Source organism: Brachyhypopomus gauderio, chromosome 4 (genome assembly GCF_052324685.1).
Source record: "Brachyhypopomus gauderio isolate BG-103 chromosome 4, BGAUD_0.2, whole genome shotgun sequence".
In the NCBI taxonomy this organism is placed as follows: domain Eukaryota; kingdom Metazoa; phylum Chordata; class Actinopteri; order Gymnotiformes; family Hypopomidae; genus Brachyhypopomus; species Brachyhypopomus gauderio.
In genome coordinates this window covers 2002068-2024628 of record NC_135214.1, presented here as the reverse complement: position 1 = coordinate 2024628, position 22561 = coordinate 2002068, and the positions used below count along the sequence as shown (strand labels likewise).

Below are 22561 nucleotides of genomic sequence, written 5' to 3'. Positions count from 1 at the left end.
GACCAAGACACTAAATACTTGTTTAGCACCAAATCAGGATTAATTTGTTTACACTAAATTGTGCATTGTAATATGGGGAGAAGAAACTTCAGGCATGCACAAAGGCCTAAAACAAAGTATTACGAACAACCTAACCTGAAGTCAATAAGGAAAATAAATGATATACATCTGACTCAGATTACCCAGATTACCCAGATTTTACCCAGGAGAAAATGAAACTGAAAATAAACAGTGTTCTTCTGCTACATTTTCACATAATTCTGAGGTCATGGATTATGTACGACTGGGGTTGAGTACAGAAGGACAAACAGGGTCTAAGGACAGTAGGGCAGTAAACAGAAGATGTGCTGAGTTTAATCTGGCCAGGCAGCACACACATAGAGATATCAAACAGGACAGAACCGGATCTGTTTTTATTGCACTAGCAGCCTGTCTTGACCAACAGTAAAAATGCTTTAAAAAAACCCCAAAAAACTAACAAACCTCCACCCTAAGTCTCTAGTGAACACACCTACATTACTGAGGTCAGATCAATTTCAGATCTCTGTAACGGATTTGACCCAGATAACTCCAGCTGTTCTCCTGGACTGCTGCCCTTAAACAATGTCTAGTTTCAGCACTACACAGATTGCTCCAGTTATTGTATATTTTTAAACAGTTCTACGTTACGATGGATGAGGTGTGTTAGATTACACTGGAACTGGGTTTGGTAGAAGGCTCCTCGTGGAGCCGGTCGGGAGGCGAGCGGCCGGGGTCACCAGGTTGCTGCAGTGATGTGTTTTTATTTGTGTTTGACTCATGCTTCTGTACTGAGCCATCTATTCACCACAGCTGCTGTGCAAACATACACTTCACAAAACAGACTATTCTAATTAAATCTACACATATATTGTGACCTAGTTGTGCTTTTATTAGTTTCCAGTGTGTGGGTGTAATGCTCCAGTGTACGCGTGTGTCCGTGTATCCATGAGACTACATGTGCATTCAGCAAAAAAATCTTTCTTAACCAGTTCCAGCTGCAAAAGAAGCTTTCAAAATTTGAGTGCAATATCAAGCACGAACACACACATACACACACACACACACGCACGCACGCACACACACACGCACACACACACGCACACACACACACTTACTACTTTCAAATTTAGTCCATTCGGACCAATCATTTGGAGTCAGTCCATCTAATCATTTGTTGATATCCAGCGAATCATCCAAGCTCCTCCTTAGTCATTTTTGCCACAGAACCCCAAGACACAAGCGCTCATGTGCTGGTCCCTGGAGTACCCAGCACGACTCTCAGACCTCTCGGTTTCAAACCTGCCACTTGTGTGCAGCAAAAGTATGGAGCAAAACTACGTAAAGCACAGGTGCAGTCCATGCGATACGTTTAGATCCCTTCTACAAGGAGCCTGGACTGTTTCCCACTCTAGCAGGTTCCCAGTCGTCCCTTTGTCAGTCATTCGTTGCCGGGACGCAGAGAGAGCAGGTTTGGTAGTTCCTCCGCATGGAGTCTGTCCTTGGAGTGAAGCTCCATCGCTGAGTTCCCAACATCTGTCTTAGAGACCAGCATGACAAACAAACAGCTAAGGGAGTTGGATGGCCAGAGGAGAAGAGAGGAAAGAAAACATCCATGTTTTCTGAACACCCTAAAACACGACAGTTAAAGCCATGGCAGCTACCAAGAGTCGGATCTACACCAGGACCGGTAACACCATGGAAACATTGGTAGATTAATGGCAAACAATGCTCAGCTCCACGAGTACTAAAATGGAAACCTGGTGACACGATTCCATACTTTGCTACGAAGTCTATTCCTCAGTATTGGATTCACATGGTGTAAAAATATGTGATGTGCTGAGGCTAGTACAGGTTGGCATCCAAACTGTCTTATCTCTTATCATTTATGTGCATTGTAAGTTGCTGTATTTGCTGCGCATTTCATTGTTTGCAATTTGCATTAATGGCCACATAAAATAAATAAACATAAAATAAAAATAAAAATTAGAGGGTAAATATTGTCATTATTAAAATCTTCACTAAAATTGTTTATTACACAGCAGCTTTTCTTGAGAAATTACAATACATGAGACACTACAGATGATCGTTTTGAAGTCCTCCCCTCAATTCAGTTTGACACACAGCCTCACACAAGCTGTGCTATGTCATCAGTATTATGTCTCCCTGACACACCAATAAAACCACCGAGCTTCAGAGTCAGCTGCCATAATGTGCTGTCATTTCACCCTACTCAGGGTCATGAAACAACCTAGTGCCACCAAAAATGACATACTTGTTTTATATCAACCTCACATCAGAGTTGACAAAAGCAGCTTTTATGACAGCTGGTTCTTGTTGGAATAAGCATTCATACATGTTTATATATAAAGTTAGTCATCATGATGAGCTTATGTGTCAATAGCCTTCCAAACAATTCACGTCAGTAATGTATTTGCAGCTTCAGTTACATTTTCATGCAGTAAACACATCTGATGGGTGAAGAATATGTTGACCATTTGTCCTACTGGTTAAGGTTCAGATTCCAGTTGTGTCCTGTGCCTGAGGTTCACAAGGATCCAGTAGCCATCTGCATGAGCATTGTGGTAGCCAACTGATCAGCATCTTGAATGCTCTGTTGTGTTGCTTATACTCTTATGTATATCCTTATGTATACCCTTATACCCTCATGTATACCCTTATGTATACCCTTATATCCATATACCCTCATGTGTACCCTTTTACCCTTATGTATACCCTTATACCCATATACCCTCATGTATACCCGTATACCCTTATGTATACCCTTATACCCTTATGTATACCCTTATACCCTCATGTATACCCTTATGTATACCCTTATACCCATATACCCTCATGTGTACCCTTTACCCTTATGTATACCCTTATACCCATATACCCTTATGTATACCCTTATACCCTTATGTATACCCTTATACCCATATACCCTCATGTATACCCTTATACCCATATATCCTCATGTATACCCTTATACCCATATACCCTCATGTATACCCTTATACCCTTATGTATACCCTTATACCCATATATCCTCATGTATACCCTTATACCCCTATGTATACCCATATACCCTCATGTATACCCTTATACCCATATATCCTCATGTATACCCTTATACCCTCATGTATACCCTTATACCCATATATCCTCATGTATACCCTTATACCCTCATGTATACCCTTATACCCATATATCCTCATGTATACCCTTATACCCCTATGTATACCCATATACCCCCATGTATACCCTTATACCCATATATCCTCATGTATACCCTTATACCCATATACCCTCATGTATACCCTTATACCCATATATCCTCATGTATACCCTTATACCCTTGTGTAATCCCCTACTTCACTCTTCCAGATTGATTTACTTGCATGGGAATGTATAGGAACCACTTTGTCGTACATTCTGAGCTTCTTTGTTAAACACTGTGGGACGAATTATGTATAGATTTATTGTATTCAGTTTGCATGAGGTAATGCACGGACCTTGTGTGAGCTCAGGCCCCTGGATTCCACATAAGTTTGAACTTTCCCCTGTACGTTTGAGGAAGAAGAGACACTGCACTGATTGTACTGGAATTGGAATCAATTAAATATGATATGCTAGTCAGAAAGCAAGTAGCGGAACACCTCCAGCTGTGCTGCTGAAGCACTCTTGCTTTAAGCGGGTCCTGAGGTGTCTCTGGCAGGACTTTCACTGCGTCCAGGGACGTATCTGTTAAATGATCAGTGGCTGAACTGATGCGCAGCTCTGTCTGCACAAACCCATTCATGGGATTTATCTGCCAAATGGCCTTACAGACAGATGTACCCTCATGCAGTTTGATGAGTGGAACGTATTAAATGACTGGGACAAATTGCTGGACAAGATGAGAAAAGCAGACGTGAGACGTGGCCAGAAGTGGAAGTAATGGAAAACCATCACGATCAAATAATATTAGAGTCATCAGGATCAAATATTAAGGCTGAACATAACCACGCTTTGTCCAAATGGGTAATATTCACCAATAATAAATTGTAATCCTGTCACAGTGGGTTCCAACCCAAATTAAATCCTCGTGCATCATTACTGGATTCAATCTATGTTGGTTTTGGTGTTCTTCTTCTTTGTGTGGACTCATCAGTGGTGAAAGCAGTATTCTACATAGCTGTTCCCCTACAAGTCTTAAACATCTGTGGTGTAACAATAACTTTGGAGGTTCATTATCTGCAATCTCATCACCACTGACCATTTAGAATAATTCAAACCTGTTCTGTCACAGAGGGCCACTGTTATACAGGCATGGCACAATCTTCATGATTTTACTTTGTGCCAGATCTTGTTTATCCTTTTTAACAAAAAACATAGCCACAGAGTGTAGATTTAATATTAAAGTTAAAGCTAGTTCAATGATGAAGGCATGAATACATCATAGTAATTAAGGCTGGGCCTTGGTATACCACAATAAAACCTTTCCTTGGTTTTGCTGAATATACCACAGGCCTGGAGACACAGAACAGTTTATCTCTTTCTTTTTGTTTCTTAATGGCTTAGTTTTACTTCTCAGAGAGATTTTTTGATGAGGTCCAGACATCCAGATGGATTATTTTATAAAAGAAAAAAGCATACCTTTCATTACACTTTTAAAATAAAATTTAATCATTTCAAATTTTTCATTCGTTCCTGCAAATGTTTGTTGCTAATGTTGTTGCAACTGTAGCTTTATATTAATTTGTTCTGTTTAAAACTGTAAAGCAATCCACTTTGAAAACATTAATATCTCTCTGGCAATTTCTACTGAAGTACTGAGCAAATGTAGTTTCAGTCCAGCTGAAAGAAAACCTATTATAATTTTCTGAATGGAAAACCTCATAGGTGTATACTGTGCTTTCAGATGGACCCAGGTCTATGGGCTCTGCAATAAACTGTCAAGTTCTAAGTTAGTAAAGAAGCACTGAATACTCCAGTGAAATCACAGATGTCCATGTACCATTCTGAAATTATCTTCAACCATTGCTTGTAACATGCATTTTGAATGTAAGGAATTTTTGGGGGGAGCACAGGTACTCATTCACTAACTTTTTTTTTTACATTTTGCTTTACAGTAGTGACCCTTTGAAATGACTAGATTTAAGGGAATTTCAATACAGCTATGACACAAAATGTCAGTCATTTCTTTTTAACAAAGAAAATGAGATTTTACAAGCTGTGTGGATTTGCCATGTGATGATGTCACAGCACTGCACAAGACACTCACATTGCTACAGTGGAAATACAATGCACAGCAGTATAGATATTTCCCACAATGAGCTTGATCTATTAAACCGATCATAAACGGATGTATATGGGAGAAGTTAAGCCACAGCCCCTACTGAGTAAAACTTTGTTGGTCAGAACAGGTCATTATTTACTCTTCATTTTCTAGTCTCTGGAAGCCAATTCTGATACACTTAATGTTGCTTACAGTAGTAAAGCCTCAAGGCTGTAAAAGGATTAATGATTCACGCAGGGACGCAGAAGAACAAATAGAGAAAACAGAGAGAGTCAAGGAGGGGAGAACGTGAGAAAGAACGTGACCAACAGAGGAACCGAGTCTACCAGTGTTAGAGAAATTCATGTTTAAACGTTTCACAGCACATGTGTGACATCAGCAGTTCCCACCCCCAAGTTAGTCCACTACAGATGGTCTGGACGCAACCAAAACCATTCAGAACCATGACATAATACCCAAGACACACATATACATGCTCACTCCTTAACAGATTCACACACACACATATGCACACACACACATGTATTGCACTGTTCACTCTGATGCAGAAACATTATCAGAATTCAGTTCAATAACAAGGCAAGGAGGAGCTGAGACAAGCTTCAGAACAGAGGAGAACAGAGGAGAATAGAACAGAGGAGAAGAGAAGAGAAGAGAAGAGGAGAAAAGAGAAGAGGAGAGGACTGGAGTGGAGAGCAGTGAGTTTGAGAGTTTCAGTCACCCAGCAACCCGTGTTTACTCTGAGGGACGGGGGCGACATGAGAGCCTCACTGGTCCTCATCCTCACTGAGGTCCTGATCCTCAACCTCACCTGCACGTCCAGAGTCCGAGGTACAGTGCATCTTGGCTCATATGTGGCTTTTGGAATCAAGACCGTGATTTGAAATTGCTTTGAACTGTTGCACTTTATGACTTGGTCATTTACATCTGACCAGGTAAGAGGTACAAATATCTCAAATGGATCAAATGGAATCTTTCCATCTCGTCAGTTAAGGCCAGTGCTGAGATGATGGTAAATGTTGCGTGTAGTAGTGTGATCATATTTAATAAGAAGAATAACATCATAACTGTGGCGTGTTATTTATGGAACTTGATTACATTTCACCACCTTGACTGTTGGCAAGGCAGCAGTCCACTTGGTGTTTTTGTTTGCTGTGATTGGCATATTAATCAACTGTGCTTTCAGCCTTATATGGCATGGAGCAGAGTGATACACACCCTTACAATCAATCAAATGAATCAAATGAATAAACCAGTTACGAATGTCACATGATCTTATTGTGAGACTTTGTTTGGTTATCAGTCAAACTGGAAACAGTTCTTGCTGCCACTGTGATGCTCTGCCTCCGTCTGTCCTGGGTCATGGTGGCGGAGACGTAATTGAGAGGGAAAGTGTGTTTACGTGCTGACGGAGTAGCACTGATGGAGCACAAGATGATCTGGTGTTGGAGGTGAAGGAGACCTGAGGAGTCGGAGGGATCTGCTCTGCTTCTAGGTTGAAAGGATAATTGGATTGATGTTAAATGCACTGTGAACACCTGGCTTTTCTGGCCATGTTCATGAACTTATCTCTCTCTCTCTCTCTCTTTCTGTGTGTTTTACTCATGCATCAAATCTGAATGGAAAGAGTCTGCAGCAACCTCCTTGGCAATTTCTTTCTTTCTTTCTTTCTTTCTTTCTTTCTTTCTTTCTTTCTTTCCATTACCTAATCATTATTGGATGCTGTCTTCATCAACAGTATTGACCCATACTCACCGTATGCATTTCTATGCACTCATTAAGCTCTTAGTCCTTGACTAAGTGACTTTGAATAGGGAAAATGGTCCAGCTTGGTTGATGGTGATTTAAATGCTTGCTTGAAGTTAACGTGAATGATCTTAAAATAAGATTTGTATTTTCCAACTGCATTTGAGCTTTATAAATTCATTTCTGTGTAATTGCACTTGTGTGTCATTCACTATGAGAAACACAGGGCGCAAGCTGATTCTGAATGATTTGTTAAGTATGAAAATTATTTAAACCATATGCCGCTGCCCTCTCATATACCAAATCTGAATCCAGCTAAAGAAAACATGAAAGATTCATGAACTTGGTGCAGTTTGCACTGACTTGACAAATCTCTCGAACCTACTGAACACCATTCTAGGCAAAACTACACTTCCAAGAGACACAAGATACAAATGCTCCACTAAACCTGTGGAAGAGGTTTGCTCTCATCCTAAAAGAAACTATTTCCAAATGGAGCGTAAATGTAAACATCTAGTGTGCCTTTCTGCCCTGTTGGTAATAATTCCAACCTGCAGCTGATTAAGACTTTAAATCTGTGTGACTTTAAAATGACTCCCAGTGATTTATGCTGACACACCTGCCTTGAGGAAAGAGAGTTCATTAGAATGTGACCCACAACACTTTGTGTGTGCACGTGCGTGTGTATGTGTGTGTCTTGACCATGACCTAATTTTATCCATTTTACCAACCAGCTCCTTGGTGCTTGAGACAGACCTCTCATAGTTACAAACACATTTACTTTCAATATCTTGTTTATTATTATACAAAATTAGAGTGCTGCATTTGGCATGTAGAAAAACTTTTGCAACTATTGCATGTAATGAAAGGTCTTAGTATTTCGGTTCACACCCACTCAGCAAGACATTTTTACCATTGCTAAGTTAAAGTTCGGCACGGTCATGTGTCATTAATGGTGCATCTCTTCAGTACAACAGCGTATTGGCTGGGCCCACACTGACTGCTCCCCCAGGGAGTCGCCCGGAGATTCGCAGAGCCAATTCTGATGTAACTTAAACCCAGTTTGTTTGTGTTGGAGCCAGGAGGTATTTGCCAGGAGTTTCCTTCTCTATAAAACACAACAACCTCTTATTCTGCAGTGACACACACTGTTCCAACAACCAAGATATGAAAGATCAGCCACAATTCCTGCAATGCACTCAACGCTAAGAAATTTGTTTTCCCTTCTCGCTGCTGTCATTATACGTGTTTTTTTCAGTTTGAATGTTTTTTGTATGGGCGTGAGGCCGCAAACCTGGGGGACCACTGCCAGGAATCTCTGATTAATGGGTTTTGTGGTGGTATTGATGGTGCAGTTGCTGGATGAATATGGCTGGCAGTAAACTGGTGTTGTTCCACAGTGGTGTTTACCAATTCATCAAACTAACACACTGCAATTTTTTTTTTTGCTTATAAACCCCATAAAAATCTCTCTGGGGCAATCGTATGGCTGGTGTTTTTCCCTGTGGAAATAACAAAAATACATTGTTCTCTGATACTGTAAATAGCATCGAAATCTGTTATCTCCCTCTGTGCCTTATTTATTTAAAGCTTTGACAAGTTAAGACTTTTTCTTCCACCAAGAAAACCAATACACTTGCCTAATACAATCAGTAATATCTGACTTTTTCAGTAATATCTGTTATTTGTGTAATCTGGGTTTGATGTGTTTGGTCTTGTCTGAAGTGCGCAGGCACAACCTGAAGGTGCGTATCACTGCTACGGGAGACACCATCGTGTTGAAGTTCCTGCAGCTGGAGGCAGACGCCAGGCTAGAAGGTTACATCCTGGGCTACGGCAGCGGCATGTTCTCCAAACAGTTCATCCAGCTACCTGAGGAGGGCGAGCACTACGAAACTGAAATCGGTAAGCACTGTTCTCTCTCCATTTCCTGTCTCCCTCCCCCTCTTCTCTCCTCTTCTTTCGCTCTCTTTCTCTCTCATTGATCCTCACTCTCTCTTTCTCTGTTTCAGATGCTGAGCCAAAATATCTGATTGTAGTGCGGCCAGTCAAAGCAAACAACGTCAAAAAAAAGTGCACGGGTAAACATTAACAGTCATTATGGGTGTAAAACGGCAGAAATTATGAATGCAAAACACTGAGAAAATATGTGTGCACAACATAGTCACTTCATGAACTGCTATAAATACATTCTGATAAATACACTGGAGTCTTATAATCTTCATGAAAGTAACATAGACCTGCTCATTGCACTTTGATTTATAGGGAAGGTGTCTCTGGAAAAACCTCTCCACCTGATGATTGGGACTGTGACCCCTACCTCAGTTCAGCTGTCCTGGGGCACCCTTCTGAATACCCCATACACAGACGCTCATCTGGATGACTGCATCGAGGATGGGTATGAGGGTGTGCGTTTGCATGTGCACATGTCATTCAACACACATTAATTGTCATGCATAATATAAAATACAGCAACTACTCATTATAAATATAGTCTTCCTGTGGCATCAAAAATATTGGGTTAATTACTGCCTTAGCACTGTATCGGCATTTGTTCACTGAATCTCCAGTGACTTCACTGTGCGCTACAAGGAGAAGGAGACCAGCAAGAAATGGAACTATGAAACGTGTCCCACCACGGATACAGTCATCGATAATCTCAAACCGGACACGCCGTACGAGTTTGAGGTCCGAGCAGAGACCGAGACCAACACCGGCACTTGGAGTCCACCAGTAATACACAACACAGCCGGTAGGTCCCACCGCCGCACACACACACACAACAATCTCTCGCCTTACTTCTTATTTGTCCGAAGTGGTGTATAAGCAACAAGCAATTTTTGTCCTTTTTTTTAATTTACAAGATATACACATTCATGAGCCGTTGAAATCAAGCAATCCGCTGAAACCTCAGGTGCTTATATTTGCTTACCTCTGGTAGTGATTTCCTTTATTCCTTTGTCTTTCTCTCTTCTATACTTACTTTTTGTTTATGTACACATTTATTCCCATATAGATACATGTCATGGAAGGGCCCAAAGTTGCCTTTCCTCCAGTGACCAGTAAGATATTTACCCTTCGCTTACACCCCAACAGCAGTGGAAGCCTGATGTTTATTAATGTTTGTTTATGTTTATTAATATTTGTTGATGTTTATTGATGTTCATGTCCAATTCACTGCACTGCCCTCAACGCCACAGTCCTTCACAACATCACTCCTAGCAGACAACCACCCCCTGTCAGACAAACAGCATCTCCTCCAACGCCAAGAAGAAATCAAGGTAACGGGTTTTAGAATTACTGCTCTAGTCCTTGCTAGTGCATTTTCTATTACTGGTTTCTGAACGCCTTACAAATCTAACTCTCACATGATTTGGAAAATAAAATGTATGGTATATTCTAATGTTAGTCTTTTCCAGACTTCAAATTTCAAATTTGAAAAGGATTTCTATGTTTCATTTATTTCGTTTTTTTTAACCAGTCATCTATCAAAGTTATCTATAATAATGCATGTGTGAATGGCTGTAAGTGATCAGTTTTTGAAGCATCCATTTGTTTTCTCCTTGTCGTAATGGCCTGTGCACTTAGCAGTTCTTTCCACGCATTTAAAAGGATTACACAATAATGTTACACAATTACGTGGCGTCATATGACAAACATCTGAAAAACACTGTATCCGTGTGATGACTCTAAACTTGATCCTAATCCATGAGATCTTTCTCTGATGTGCTTTCATGCTCATCTTCCATTGTGAAGAGATGGAAGGTCCCGTTTAATAGCACCTAAGTTCTCCAGGTTTTCACATCTGAGTCGTGCGTCCACATGTCACCAGGAATGTCACAAGTTTACGAGGAATAAATATGAGTCATCGGGACAAATTGCACTGAGATTGATCTGTTTGTCTGTGTCTCTATAAACAGTTTGAAACATACTGACAAATTACAGCATCCTGTCAAGTAAAGACGATACAGTCATTTAAAATGACTGTTAACAACTAGACAGAGCAACAATCATTCCTGGAAGTGGTATTGCCTTTTCATTTCACCGTCAATGGTGAAATATATTTTTGACCCTCTAAACTATGAAGCAAATGTCTATGAAGGAACCATTTGTGAATGAACACACATACATAAACACACAGACGAAATCATGCTCACATTCCGGCTCATACTCAAATACACTGTCATGTCTCTTCTCTGAACAGGAACAGGAAGTGATGGCATAACACCTTCTTCCCCTTCTGAGGATACATTATTTTCAACCCAGACTCTTAAATTCATGCAAACACTCATGAATCAGCGCACTTCAAAGACAGCCAATCCTTTTCAGCCCCAACCTTCAACCTTATCCCCCCTTTCCAGTAGAAGCCTACAACAGCCACACACAATCCAATTTCAGCTGAACACCGCCAAAGCCCAGTCAAGCACCCCTGATACCGAACCCATAACCCAGTCCATCACAACCAAAACCCAACCCAGTACCACTGAAACCCATGCCAGTACAGTCAAAGCTCAGTTTCATACAACACATATCAGAACAACACAATTCCATAGTACTGGTCAACCCCAGTCCAACACCATCCAACCCCAATTCAGAACTTACCAACCCCACGCAAGCACCGCTATCCCTCATTTCAGAACTAGCCAACCAAAACCCAGCACAGAGCTAGTCCATTGCAGAACAACACGATGTGACCCCCAAATAACCCAGTCTATCCCCAGAACAACCCAGAAGGAGCCAATCACAGCGCAGCCTGAACCCATTATAACCAAACCCAAACACATCACAGCCCAGAAAATGCCCATCACAGCTCATCCTGAAACCATCGCAACCAAATCTTTGCCCAGTACAAAACCACAAACCCCCAGCACATCTCAGCTCAGAGCAACCCAGCTCAAATCTCTAACAACTCAAGCCAAGCCCAGAATACTCCAAAAGACAAGCACAACTCAGTCCCAGACAACTAAACAAATTTTTAGCACAGCACTGCCAACTAATGTAGTCCAACAACAAATTCCAACCCAACCCAACACCATTTATGAACATGTCAGCCTCACACTACCCCAACCACAAAAAACTAAAAAAGAACCCATCAAATTGCATCAGCCTACATTATCTGGAACAACTCACCATGATCCATATGAAGATATGTCAAAATCCATACAGGAGCACAACACGTACCACCACTTAGATACAACGCGGCCTAAACAGGTATCAAGCACTAATGCCTCTCCAACAACTTCAACTAAGGACAACGTCTTCACAAACATCCCACTGACCCTAACAAGTCCCAAAACAGACAAACAAGGAAGCATGGCATCACAACATCTGATTTCCCAACATACACATTATGACACTAAAGAAACTCCCAGCCCTGTACAGACTAGCGACTGGTACACACCCAGTACCCTTGAAATAACAGCAAAGACGAGGGACCATCCCCTGAGATCCACTAAATTCCAAAAGGAACCAGTATTGGTGCAAGACCACCATCCTTTGAGCTCCACAATAAAAATTCCCTACACAGTGCAGTGGCAGTATGCCAAAACTGACAGCACTCCCAGGAGTGAGCTACGAATCATAAACGATCTACACAGTGGCGCCAACAATGTCCCAGAACAACCCCCAACTAAAATCCAAGCAAACATCATCAAAAAAACTCCCACAAAATCTAATGTCAGCCATTGGCCTGAAACACAGGCCATGAACGAGAAGCTCTCAGGCAGCCAAGAAGGTAAATTCTCTGATTGCTCATTTATTATTTATATTAATTTATTACATAGCATTGATTATAAAAAGTCCAGTTATAGTATATTGCCATAGCATTGCTATGATGTCTGTATTCAGAGGTTATCATACCTCGAAGAGATTTATTAAAACATTTAGTGTAATTTATAAAGTATTAATAATGCCTGGACAACTCAGAAAGCAAATGTTTTAGTATGACTAAATATTAACCACATGCCTTGCCAGGAAATTACTCTAAAGTCTCACTGACAGATCATTTATAATCCACAATCAGGGATCTGATTCTAAATCTGCACTAAAATATCACAACAAAAGCAGAGCTAATTTGTCCTTTTACTATATATGCCACATCATCGCATGAGACCGATTCTCTATGTCACACAGCTCCCAGCCAATCACAGGATGGAGAACCTCTTCCAAAGCCTGCTCTTGTCAATGAGGTGGTGGATAGAGACCAGGGTAATGATATCAGTGGGCCAAGAGGCTGCAACGTCGCTGATCTTAACCGCCGTGTCGTACATGTTCGTGTAACCGAATGACTTCACACCATAATAATAACTCTGCAACTGAGTCAAACCTGGACTGCCACCAAACTTCACCTCCACCTCCAAAAACATTATTTAAACCAGTTTCATAAAAATGTCATGCCATCTACAACGCCATCAACACTTGACTCGCGCTGTGACTACTGTACTCCGTCCCCTCCAACATTCTTTAAACCTCACTACCATCACCAAGCTGAATCATGGGCTGTGCAATCATACAGTGCTCGTTCCTCATTTAAAGGAATGCTTCAGTCAAAAATACTAATGCAGTCTTCCAGGTAGTTGATGGAAGAAAAGAACTACTGGGTGTAGTCTAGGAACAGGAACTACTGGGTGTAGTCTAGGAACAGGAGCTTTTGTGTGTAGTCTAGGAACAGGAACTACTGGGTGTAGTCTAGGAACAGAAACTATTGGGTGTAGTCTAGGAACAGGAACTACTGGGTGTAGTCTAGGAACAGGAACTACTGGGTGTAGTCTAGGAACAGGAACTTTTGGGCGTAGTCTAGGAACAGGAACTTTTGTGTGTAGTCTAGGAACAGGAACTACTGGGCATAGTCTAGGAACAGGAACTTTTGTGTGTAGTCTAGGAACAGGAACTTTTGGGTGTAGTCTAGGAACAGGAACTACTGGGCATAGTCTAGGAACAGGAACATTTGGGTGTAGTCTAGGAACAGGAACTACTGGGCGTAATCTAGGAACAGGAACTTTTGTGTGTAGTTTAGGAACAGGAACTACTAGGCGTAGTCTAGGAACAGGAACTTTTGGGCGTAGTCTAGGAACAGGAACTACTGGGTGTAGACTAGGAACAGGAATTACTGGGTGTAGTCTAGGAACAGGAACTACTGGGTGTAGTCTAGGAACAGGAACTTTTGTGTGTAGTTTAGGAACAGGAACTACTGGGCGTAATCTAGGAACAGGAACTTTTGGGTGTAGTCTAGGAACAGTGTTATTGTTTATGGGTGAAGCATTCTGAAGCACCTCTCTCTCACGCGTCCTCATCTCCATCTTCATCCAGGGCTGCATCTCACCTCACTCTTTCATTGCTTTTCTGTGTGTCTCCAAAGGACTCTTCAACACCTCCTCACACCCCTGGCTCAAAGAATAAAAGCAGTGTGTTGTCTTCCTCGTGTTTGTCAGCTCGGTCCTCATCTTCATCCTCCACCAATCAGTGACCTGGACGACTTCTGTATATGATCATAGTAAAAGTGCTAATTGTGTTTTCTCCTTATTTAGGCCAAGATATCTCACGCAACTCCTCATCTCCTGTTCTTGTGACACGCCCCGCGGGCCCTAAAGTGGTGCAGCCCGTGGGCACTAAAGTGGTGCGGCCCGTGGGCCCTAAAGTGGTGCGGCCCGTGGGCCCTAAAGTGGTACGACCCGTGGGCCCTAAAGTGGTGCGGCCCGTGGGCCCTAAAGTGGTTCGGAATGGGACTGGCCCGGCAAAATGGGCCTCACACAACTCTTCATCTCCTGTAGTTGTGAGGCGCCCTGTGGGCCCTACAGTGGTACCCGCTCTGGTCTCTGCAGTGGTGAGGAATGAGACTCACCCAATGAAAACGGACTCACGCAACCCTCCAAGACGTGTGGCACGGCCATTAAGCCCGACAGTGGGGCGGAATCGGACTTCGACTGGGCGTGGCCCGCCAGGCTCCAGTAAAAATCCAAAAAGGCCCCCCAAAGGTTTATTTCCAATGTGTCACACTATATGTTGCCGGCTATATTCCTGTGTTTCAGAGCGAATCCTGGAACTTACTGCAAAGTATGATAGATAAATATGTAGAAGTAATAAACCTGCAGCGTATTACACATGGTTTCCATTGAAATAATATGTTTCTGACAGATGAATATGTATGAGGTGATGAAGGATCTCTGTCCAAAATGTTCTGTTTCTCTGTAAACCTTGTGTACTACACTGCAGTTTCTACTTCCTATATACAGGTAGTCCATATAGTAACGAGAGACAGAAGGAGAGAGAAAGGGTGTGTTTGTGTTTGTGTGGTTCCCATTTCTACTCTCATGCTATGCGATGCAAATTTCATGCTGGTCTCCTTTGGGGGCTGTTCAAAACAAATGATTTGTAGTAGTTTGTCTTTAGGGAAACACACATACACTCAGAGGAACACATGCACACAGCCAGAAGTCTGTTTCACATTCTGTACTTCTCTAGCTGTTTGGTAAATCTTACACCTGATTGATTCTCGTGAGAGGCAACAGCAGAAGATACAGCTAAAACTATGAAATGGAAATTCAACATGAACTATTTAGTTATTTCTCATCTTTCAACTTCGGATTACTCAAGTGTATTTAGTTCTCTTACACAACTGCATCAAACAGTACAAACAGTTTTCACTATGCTGCTGCTGTGTTTTGTCTATAAGCTATTTGTCATATTGCTGGAATGTGTTTTGACGTAAGACTTTATGGCAGTAACACTATTTTATTTTCCTTCAGTTCCCGGTGGTGTGAAGCATCAAGGCTTGTCACAGACCAAACCTACCAACAGGCCTAGAAAACATTTTGGTAAATTTTAAAACACACAAACTTACCAATTCCAACATGTGTAAACACAGAGAGATGGCTGCCATGTGGATTTGCATGTGTCTAAGCGCTAATTCTACAATAGCTGTCAGGTGTAAAACTCTGTGCCGTACATCTACACGCTGAGCAAAGTTCAGGTTTGGGGAACCACTAGAGATGGACAAGTCGCTTAGTTTTAGTCTCAGAATCTCAGGATCTTCTGCCACAGATCTATGTTAAAAAGTATTTGTGTCAGGAGGATATTGGAGACGTAAAACGGTAATCTTTATCTCACAGATACCGTCAACAGCTAAATGTCAGAATGACACCATACACTGGTTCATTCTCCTACAAAAGTGATTGATTTGACAGCAGCGCTAAAGATGTTCTAATGAACGTAGGAGACCATAAAGAGACCAATTCCCATACAGCTATGGTTTCACATTCATTCCAATGCCAGATACAATAATCTTGATGTGTTCCTATCAGAAAGGACTTTCAGCACTGAAAGGTTGTGCAGAGGACTGTGATGAATCAGGCACTGATAAAACACGGCCAAGTCCTGATGAGATAACTGGTGTCTTTCTTTTTGATTTGGTTCCTTCTTTGCACTCCCCCTATCAGAATAACTGCTGGATCTGACTCATGAAGAGTCAAGGGTTGTGGAATATGTTCTTTAATATTTTCAGCCCCTTTTTCATCTTTTTTTTCGGATGCCCTCTATAAATCACTCTCATAACACAAGGGCACACCAGTAGCACTAAGGCCAGATAAGTGAACGCCAAACTGTAATCCTGCCATTCAGACCATGTACTTTTATAATCTTTAACAAACAACAAAATTAAAAAAAATGCCAGAGATGACTAGAAACATATTTCTAAAGTATGGCTTTATCCAACTAATTTGGATCACTGGAAAACATATACAAATGTAAACCTCTGCAGACCCCTCTGTGGCGTTATGTGAGTTGTGGACTGTCAAGCCTTTCTACATAAGTGACTTTGTCCTAGCCAAGGAAGTGGTCCCTTCCAAACTCTGAGAGCTGTTCCAGTGCTCGGTCTGGCCAGTATTATTGCTTCTAGCCAGGAACAGACACAATGCCCTGATTGTGATCGCACAGGCATGGTGGCACTGAGAAAATGGAGCTTTACATCAGAAGCCGAAGACCTGGCCTGCCTATTCCCAAGAAACATTTCCTTTATAAATCTGTCCATCTGAATTTGGAGCGTAAAACTCATGAATATTTCTTCCATGTGCTTCCATACTACTCTTGCCTAGTTCTGTTTCACAGTGGAGCCAGGAATTTGTGAGCGAGGCCAGTAATGGTCATTTTTGAATGGTGAGGCTACTGGATGAGGTTATGGTGGTATTAAGCAATCATCACTTCTCAACTCGGAGCTTCATCCCTTCATAGCACTGCGCTGACGTCGTTCATTTGTCTTTTTGCAGTCACCCCTGATTGCGGTATAATGGGTTTTCTTCGTACCTATTGTCCATGCTTCGTTTGCTCTTTGTGGTACATTCAAGAAAAGCAGAAGTGCCTAATTAGAGTCTTCTTCATCCAGGATCACCTGGACATCAGCGTGTCTCAGACTCAAAAAAGAAGAACCCAAACCAGGTGGAGCAGTCAACAGGAAAGGGTGAGGACAGCGGCGTGCAAGAGGGTGGAGCAAAGTGTGCATATTATATGCTTTTAAACCCTAATGCAATGTCACTGTAGGCCTGAGCTCTCAAAGCTGCCTGTGCGTTCACACCGATGTTGCAGTTGCTGGGAATGATGTGATATGGCTGACAAACACTTTCTTTCATGGTCCGGCAGCTAAAATCACAGATCTGAAGCAGGTGGAGAGGCTGCCAGTTCTGAAGCCCCAAGCAGCTCCTTCCACAGAAAAAACAACCTATCAGAAGCCAACCCCAACAAGCATGCCTCTTTTTGCCTTTAATGGTACGAGATAAAAACTTGCTCTGCAATTTCCTGCTTCCTCAAAGAGGCTGACGGTGATGAGGGCACATTTAAGAGAAGCACTGAGGATCGGCAGATGTGGGTGTGTGTGGATGTGTGGGAGTGTGTGTGTGTGTGTGTGTGTGTGGATGTGTGTGAATGTGTGGGAGTGTGTGTGGATGTGTGTGAATGTGTGGAAGTATGTGTGTGTGTGTGGATGTGTGGGAGCATGTGTGTGTGTGGATGTGTGTGAATGTGTGGAAGTATGTGTGTGTGTGTGTGGATGTGTGGGAGCATGTGTGTGTGTGTGGATGTGTGTGAATGTGTGGAAGTGTGTGTGTGTGTGTGTGTGTGTGTGTGTGTGTGTGTGTGTGTGTGTGTGTGTGTGTGTGGATGTGTGTGAATGTGTGGAAGTGTGTGTGTGTGTGTGGATGTGTGGAAGCGTGCACACTTCTCTTTAGAGACACAGAAGTAATGTGCAAAAAATTTGAAATAACAATGGTTGCTAAAACTTCCAGAACCATGAAGCCACACTTCCATCGTTCGTCCCTCCTTTCTCACCAGGCAGTCGGTTTGATGCCGGGCCCAACTCCTCCATATTCAGATCCGTCCCCGTCTCTGATGTGGACGCCTTGGGAAAAAAACGATTTGTAGGTAAGACCTAATGCTGCTCATCAATTACATGCAGTCACACATAACCCAGAAGTCAGAGCAGAGGTTTTCATCTCAGCTCCTGCCCACCCTAATCAGTCCTGTAGCTCTTGACTAATTCATTCATTCTCGTGTGTTTGGAGTTGGACAGAAGAACGGTGTAGAGTGTTTAAGCAGACTCAGTGAGTTGAAAGCATAGGACATACGTCATTATAGAGACTACACAGTGCCTTGGGCCTGGATTTTAGCTGGGGTATGTTTCTTCCACTGGCCATAGCGCACGACTAGCTAGTGCGCTAGCTAGTGAGTAGCTGTGAAAGGACCTTCTGAACTGTATCTGATCTATGACTGATTATATCTCCAGCCCCACACGTCTTCTATAAAGACAAGGGTCCGGCGGAGCCCTGCTCAGTCACACAGTCTCTCAGTTTATTCCCCGAAGAGGAGAACGAAGGGATAAATGTCACCGGCCCACCCAAGACCCCTCCTTCCAACGTCACCGTAGTTACCGTGGAGGGATGTCCCTCTTTTGTTATAGTTGACTGGGAGAAAACAGACAATGAAACCACAGGTAATGGGAATATTTATTTATTAGTGATTATAATTATGTTATTAATTCCGTATTATTGTTCACTGTAAAGAACTATTTGATTACAGGAGAGCTGTAAATTGTTTATTAATATCACTATTTTACAGTTAATAAAATAACTCAGTAGAAAGTAATCAAATGTCATTGTAAAATTTCTCCATTTAATTTTCTGTGTTTATTTCTCTCAAATCTCAAATTGTGCATGTTATAATAACTTTAAAGCCTACAGTCATTATTTGAACATATATCAGACAAAGAAAGCACGAAAAAATGTGTTTTGAAATAATTGTAGTACTGATTTATCGTGAGCAGGATTTTTAAACCCTCTAAATGATCATTTCCTAAAGCGGTCCTGGGCACACCAGAGGGCCCACATGTCTGTCCAGCGCCCAACTTAAAAACATTAAATAGCTGGTAAAGTTGTTTGGGGAGCTACGTTGAATCAAGAATATGGACTTTTGCAGGACCCAAGGGAAGAATGTGGGGACACTACTTAGAGGAAGGACACCGGGGGAGGCTGTTTAAATTTCTTCATTTAAATGAATACTTGAGGATACACGTCTGCAGTGTATTGACAGGCTCATTAAAAGTTCCATGCATTAAAAAAGTATTTTTCCCTCCATACATAAGTTTAGCTGTACTATTAAAGTCCTACCAGGCAAAAGGGGAAGCACTTAAAAGTTAATTGTTTTCTTATATGATTTGCTTCAACAGAATATGAGGTCTCCACCAAGGGTCCAAATGGCAAGGAAATATCTGTTGTAACAACCAACCAGACACACACAGCTGTGGAGAACCTGAAACCACAGAGCAAGTATGCGCATTCTCAGTAGCGGCTGTTTCCCGCTCTTTTTTCCCCGCTCTTTTTTTCCCACCTGAGTGAGTGAACTTGACCCAAAATGTTCTTCGCTTTCCAGTTACGAGTTCACAGTGACGCCGAAGAACGAGCTCGGTGCAGGCCCTTCCACTGACCCGGTCAGCTTCAGCACCGAGTCGGGTATGAAAGCCCGGAAGCCCCACTACCCCCGCCCCTCCCTTCCGTCACCTCTTCTTGTCACCCTCTCTGCATTAACGGCAGCAAGTCTTGTCGTTTAAACTGTTGCTCTTGAACTCAAACCACAAAACCATAACTGTGGTTTTATGAAATCATCAAAGTGTTTCAGGGTGAAGCATCAGAGCCCAGTGTGTCGTTTGGGTTTTCTAATTATGTGTGCCATAACCTACCGGGTCCCTGATGGCAGCTGATTTACACAGTTTATAACACCACCCAGTATACAGTGTTTAGTCCGAGATGTGTGTTGGCCCAGTGTTACGCTAATGGATTCAGCATGTCTCTTTTTCTGTGTCCATGGTGGAAACCTCTCTGCTAAGATCCAGGGGACCTGTCCCACTGCCAACGGCTAATAGAAAACACAGCCTCTGTCACACACACACAAAAACCACAAAACACAAAATCTCATGATAAGTCTGGGATTTCTCTGAAATCCACAATGTCGGTGACACACACACTAGAGTTGTGCGCTTCACCTTTCCCTTTCATTGGTCACCTAACATTTTGGACATTCTCCGTCTATGGAGTGCAAAGATGCTCGCACTTGATGCCAACCCAACCTAAATTAAACAGTTTGAAGCAAACAAAGCAATTGGACCATTATAATGACTTAAACAGAGAATAAGAAGAAAACCATATGCCTCCTCAAATAGCTTCACCACATTTGATCCAGTCAAACAGTGATGTAACACTTATGGAATGTCAGCTATATTAATATTATGTAATATTACAGGAAGTGATGTCGTCTTTTTCTTTTGCAGCGGACCCTCGTGTGAGTGACATTCCCACAGGTATCCGCTCGTATCAGAAATATTATTGGTCTTAGAACTGTTCTGAGACCAGCTATTTCCAGCTATTCCCACCCCACGTCCACTACCTGTGACTGACCTGTTTCTCTGTCGTGCAGGTAAAACTGCCATCTGGTCATCCTTCCCCTTCAAAGCAGACTCCTACACCGAGTGCAACGGGAGGCAGTTTGTGAAACGCACCTGGTATCGCAAGTTTGTGGGAATCCAGCTGTGTAACTCCCTCAGGTACAAGATCTACCTGAGCGATTCACTCAAAGGTCAGCACCTCTCTCCCCACCCCTCACACCCACAAACACACCCAGGGCCCGCTGCCGTCACCTTTCACACGTCTGCTTCCGTTCTAGGGTCAGGGACATATATCCAGCATATATTAGGTACAATATACCCTACCAGCATAAGACGAGACTCATTGCTGTGAATGTATCTCTCTGTAGGGAAGTTTTACACTATAGGGGACCAAACCGGTTATGGGGAGGATCACTGCCAGTTTGTGGATTCGTACTTGGATGGACGGACTGGAGGACCCCTGTTGCCACACCAGTTACCACCCAGAGAAGGTACGGTTGGGCTGACCAATCCGCTCAGCAAAGACTCCAAAGGCCGATTAATCCAGACTATACCAGATCTTATGTTTCTATTTTAAATATTTTTTTTTGTTTTAAAACAAAAGGAAGAGCCCCTCAAAACACACTACAAGCAGTTTTTCTCTCTCTGTAACTAACAGCGTGCAAAAAAAAAAGCGCAATATCTCTTTTTCAGGCTTTTTCCGGTCCATGCGCCAGGAGCCCGTGAGGTTTGGAAAGATCGGCGGGAACTCCCAAATAAACTACGTTGCCTGGTATGAGTGTGGAGTCCCCATTCCTGGGTCATGGTAGGATCTCTGCAGGCGTCTGAACAGACCCGAGAAGAACGTATGCTTGAGAAACAAAAAGAACCACATTATCAGACAGGACATTCGAGAATTTGTTATTTATAAATTTATTGCGCGTCTAGACAGAATAAAGAAATTGAAGTTTATGAGAGAGCGGGGTAGCAGGCTCCCTGATTGGTTGAAAAAAACGTATATTATTTATCAGGAGGCTGGGCATAATATAGTGGTTTACAAACCTCTGAAATAAAGAGGTGGTTAAAGCAAAACCCACAATCCACCTCCCAACGGTGCAGCTAATATTAATGCATATAGTGCATATAATGCATTATCTCTAATCTACAGGTATTGCATCTTGGCTTCATGCTGCATTTTGCACAGTATGAAATATACATGTACATCTTGAAGAATGACTTTTCTTTCTCCCTTTGAGCAATGCAGGTTTTGGGATGAACACTTAGGTTGTCCAGGGAAATTGCAGACTAAAATGAGCACAGATTTATGGAAATGTGCTCTTAGATGTGACATCTGAACATGTAGCAGTGAAAGCAAACGAATGTTTTCTATGGGAAATTAGCAGTCAGGGCTTTTCTTTTCTTTTTTGATTATTTTACAGGCATTTCAATAGCTATTTTTGACACAAAAACAGTTTGCAACAGTAATGATTCAAAATATCATTGTTTTCCTATGTTTTATTTGTGTGTGAAAACGCAAGAGGAAATAAATGTTCTCTTCTTAAGCTCTTTAAAAAATAACCAATTGCATTAATTACACTGCCAAATATTTACTCATT

At 42.1% G+C, this 22561-nt stretch overlaps 1 protein-coding gene across 3 annotated transcripts; it reads left to right on the top strand.

The window, feature by feature from the left end:
• Positions 1-5729: 5729 nt before the first annotated feature.
• abi3bpa (ABI family, member 3 (NESH) binding protein a) lies at positions 5730-22523 on the top strand. 3 transcript variants are annotated; one of them, XM_077001396.1, is made up of 22 exons: positions 5733-6133; positions 8774-8953; positions 9061-9129; positions 9314-9446; positions 9619-9800; positions 9913-9962; positions 10065-10110; positions 10249-10329; positions 11253-12782; positions 13181-13255; positions 14575-15021; positions 15793-15861; positions 17424-17498; positions 17678-17803; positions 18365-18454; positions 18816-19022; positions 19755-19854; positions 19958-20037; positions 20853-20882; positions 20999-21157; positions 21335-21457; positions 21660-22523. In XM_077001396.1, the coding sequence occupies exons 1-22, from the start codon at positions 6061-6063 to the stop codon at positions 21773-21775; spliced, it is 4041 nt and encodes a 1346-aa protein (XP_076857511.1). In that variant the 5' UTR covers positions 5733-6060; the 3' UTR covers positions 21776-22523. The 3 variants fall into 3 exon arrangements, with proteins under 3 accessions (XP_076857512.1, XP_076857511.1, XP_076857513.1); XM_077001398.1 differs by lacking the exons at positions 11253-12782; positions 13181-13255 and having other exon boundaries at positions 5737-6133; XM_077001397.1 differs by lacking the exons at positions 18816-19022; positions 19755-19854; positions 19958-20037; ... (2 more) ...; positions 21335-21457; positions 21660-22523 and having other exon boundaries at positions 5730-6133; positions 18319-18454.
• The last annotated feature ends 38 nt before the right edge of the window (positions 22524-22561 follow it).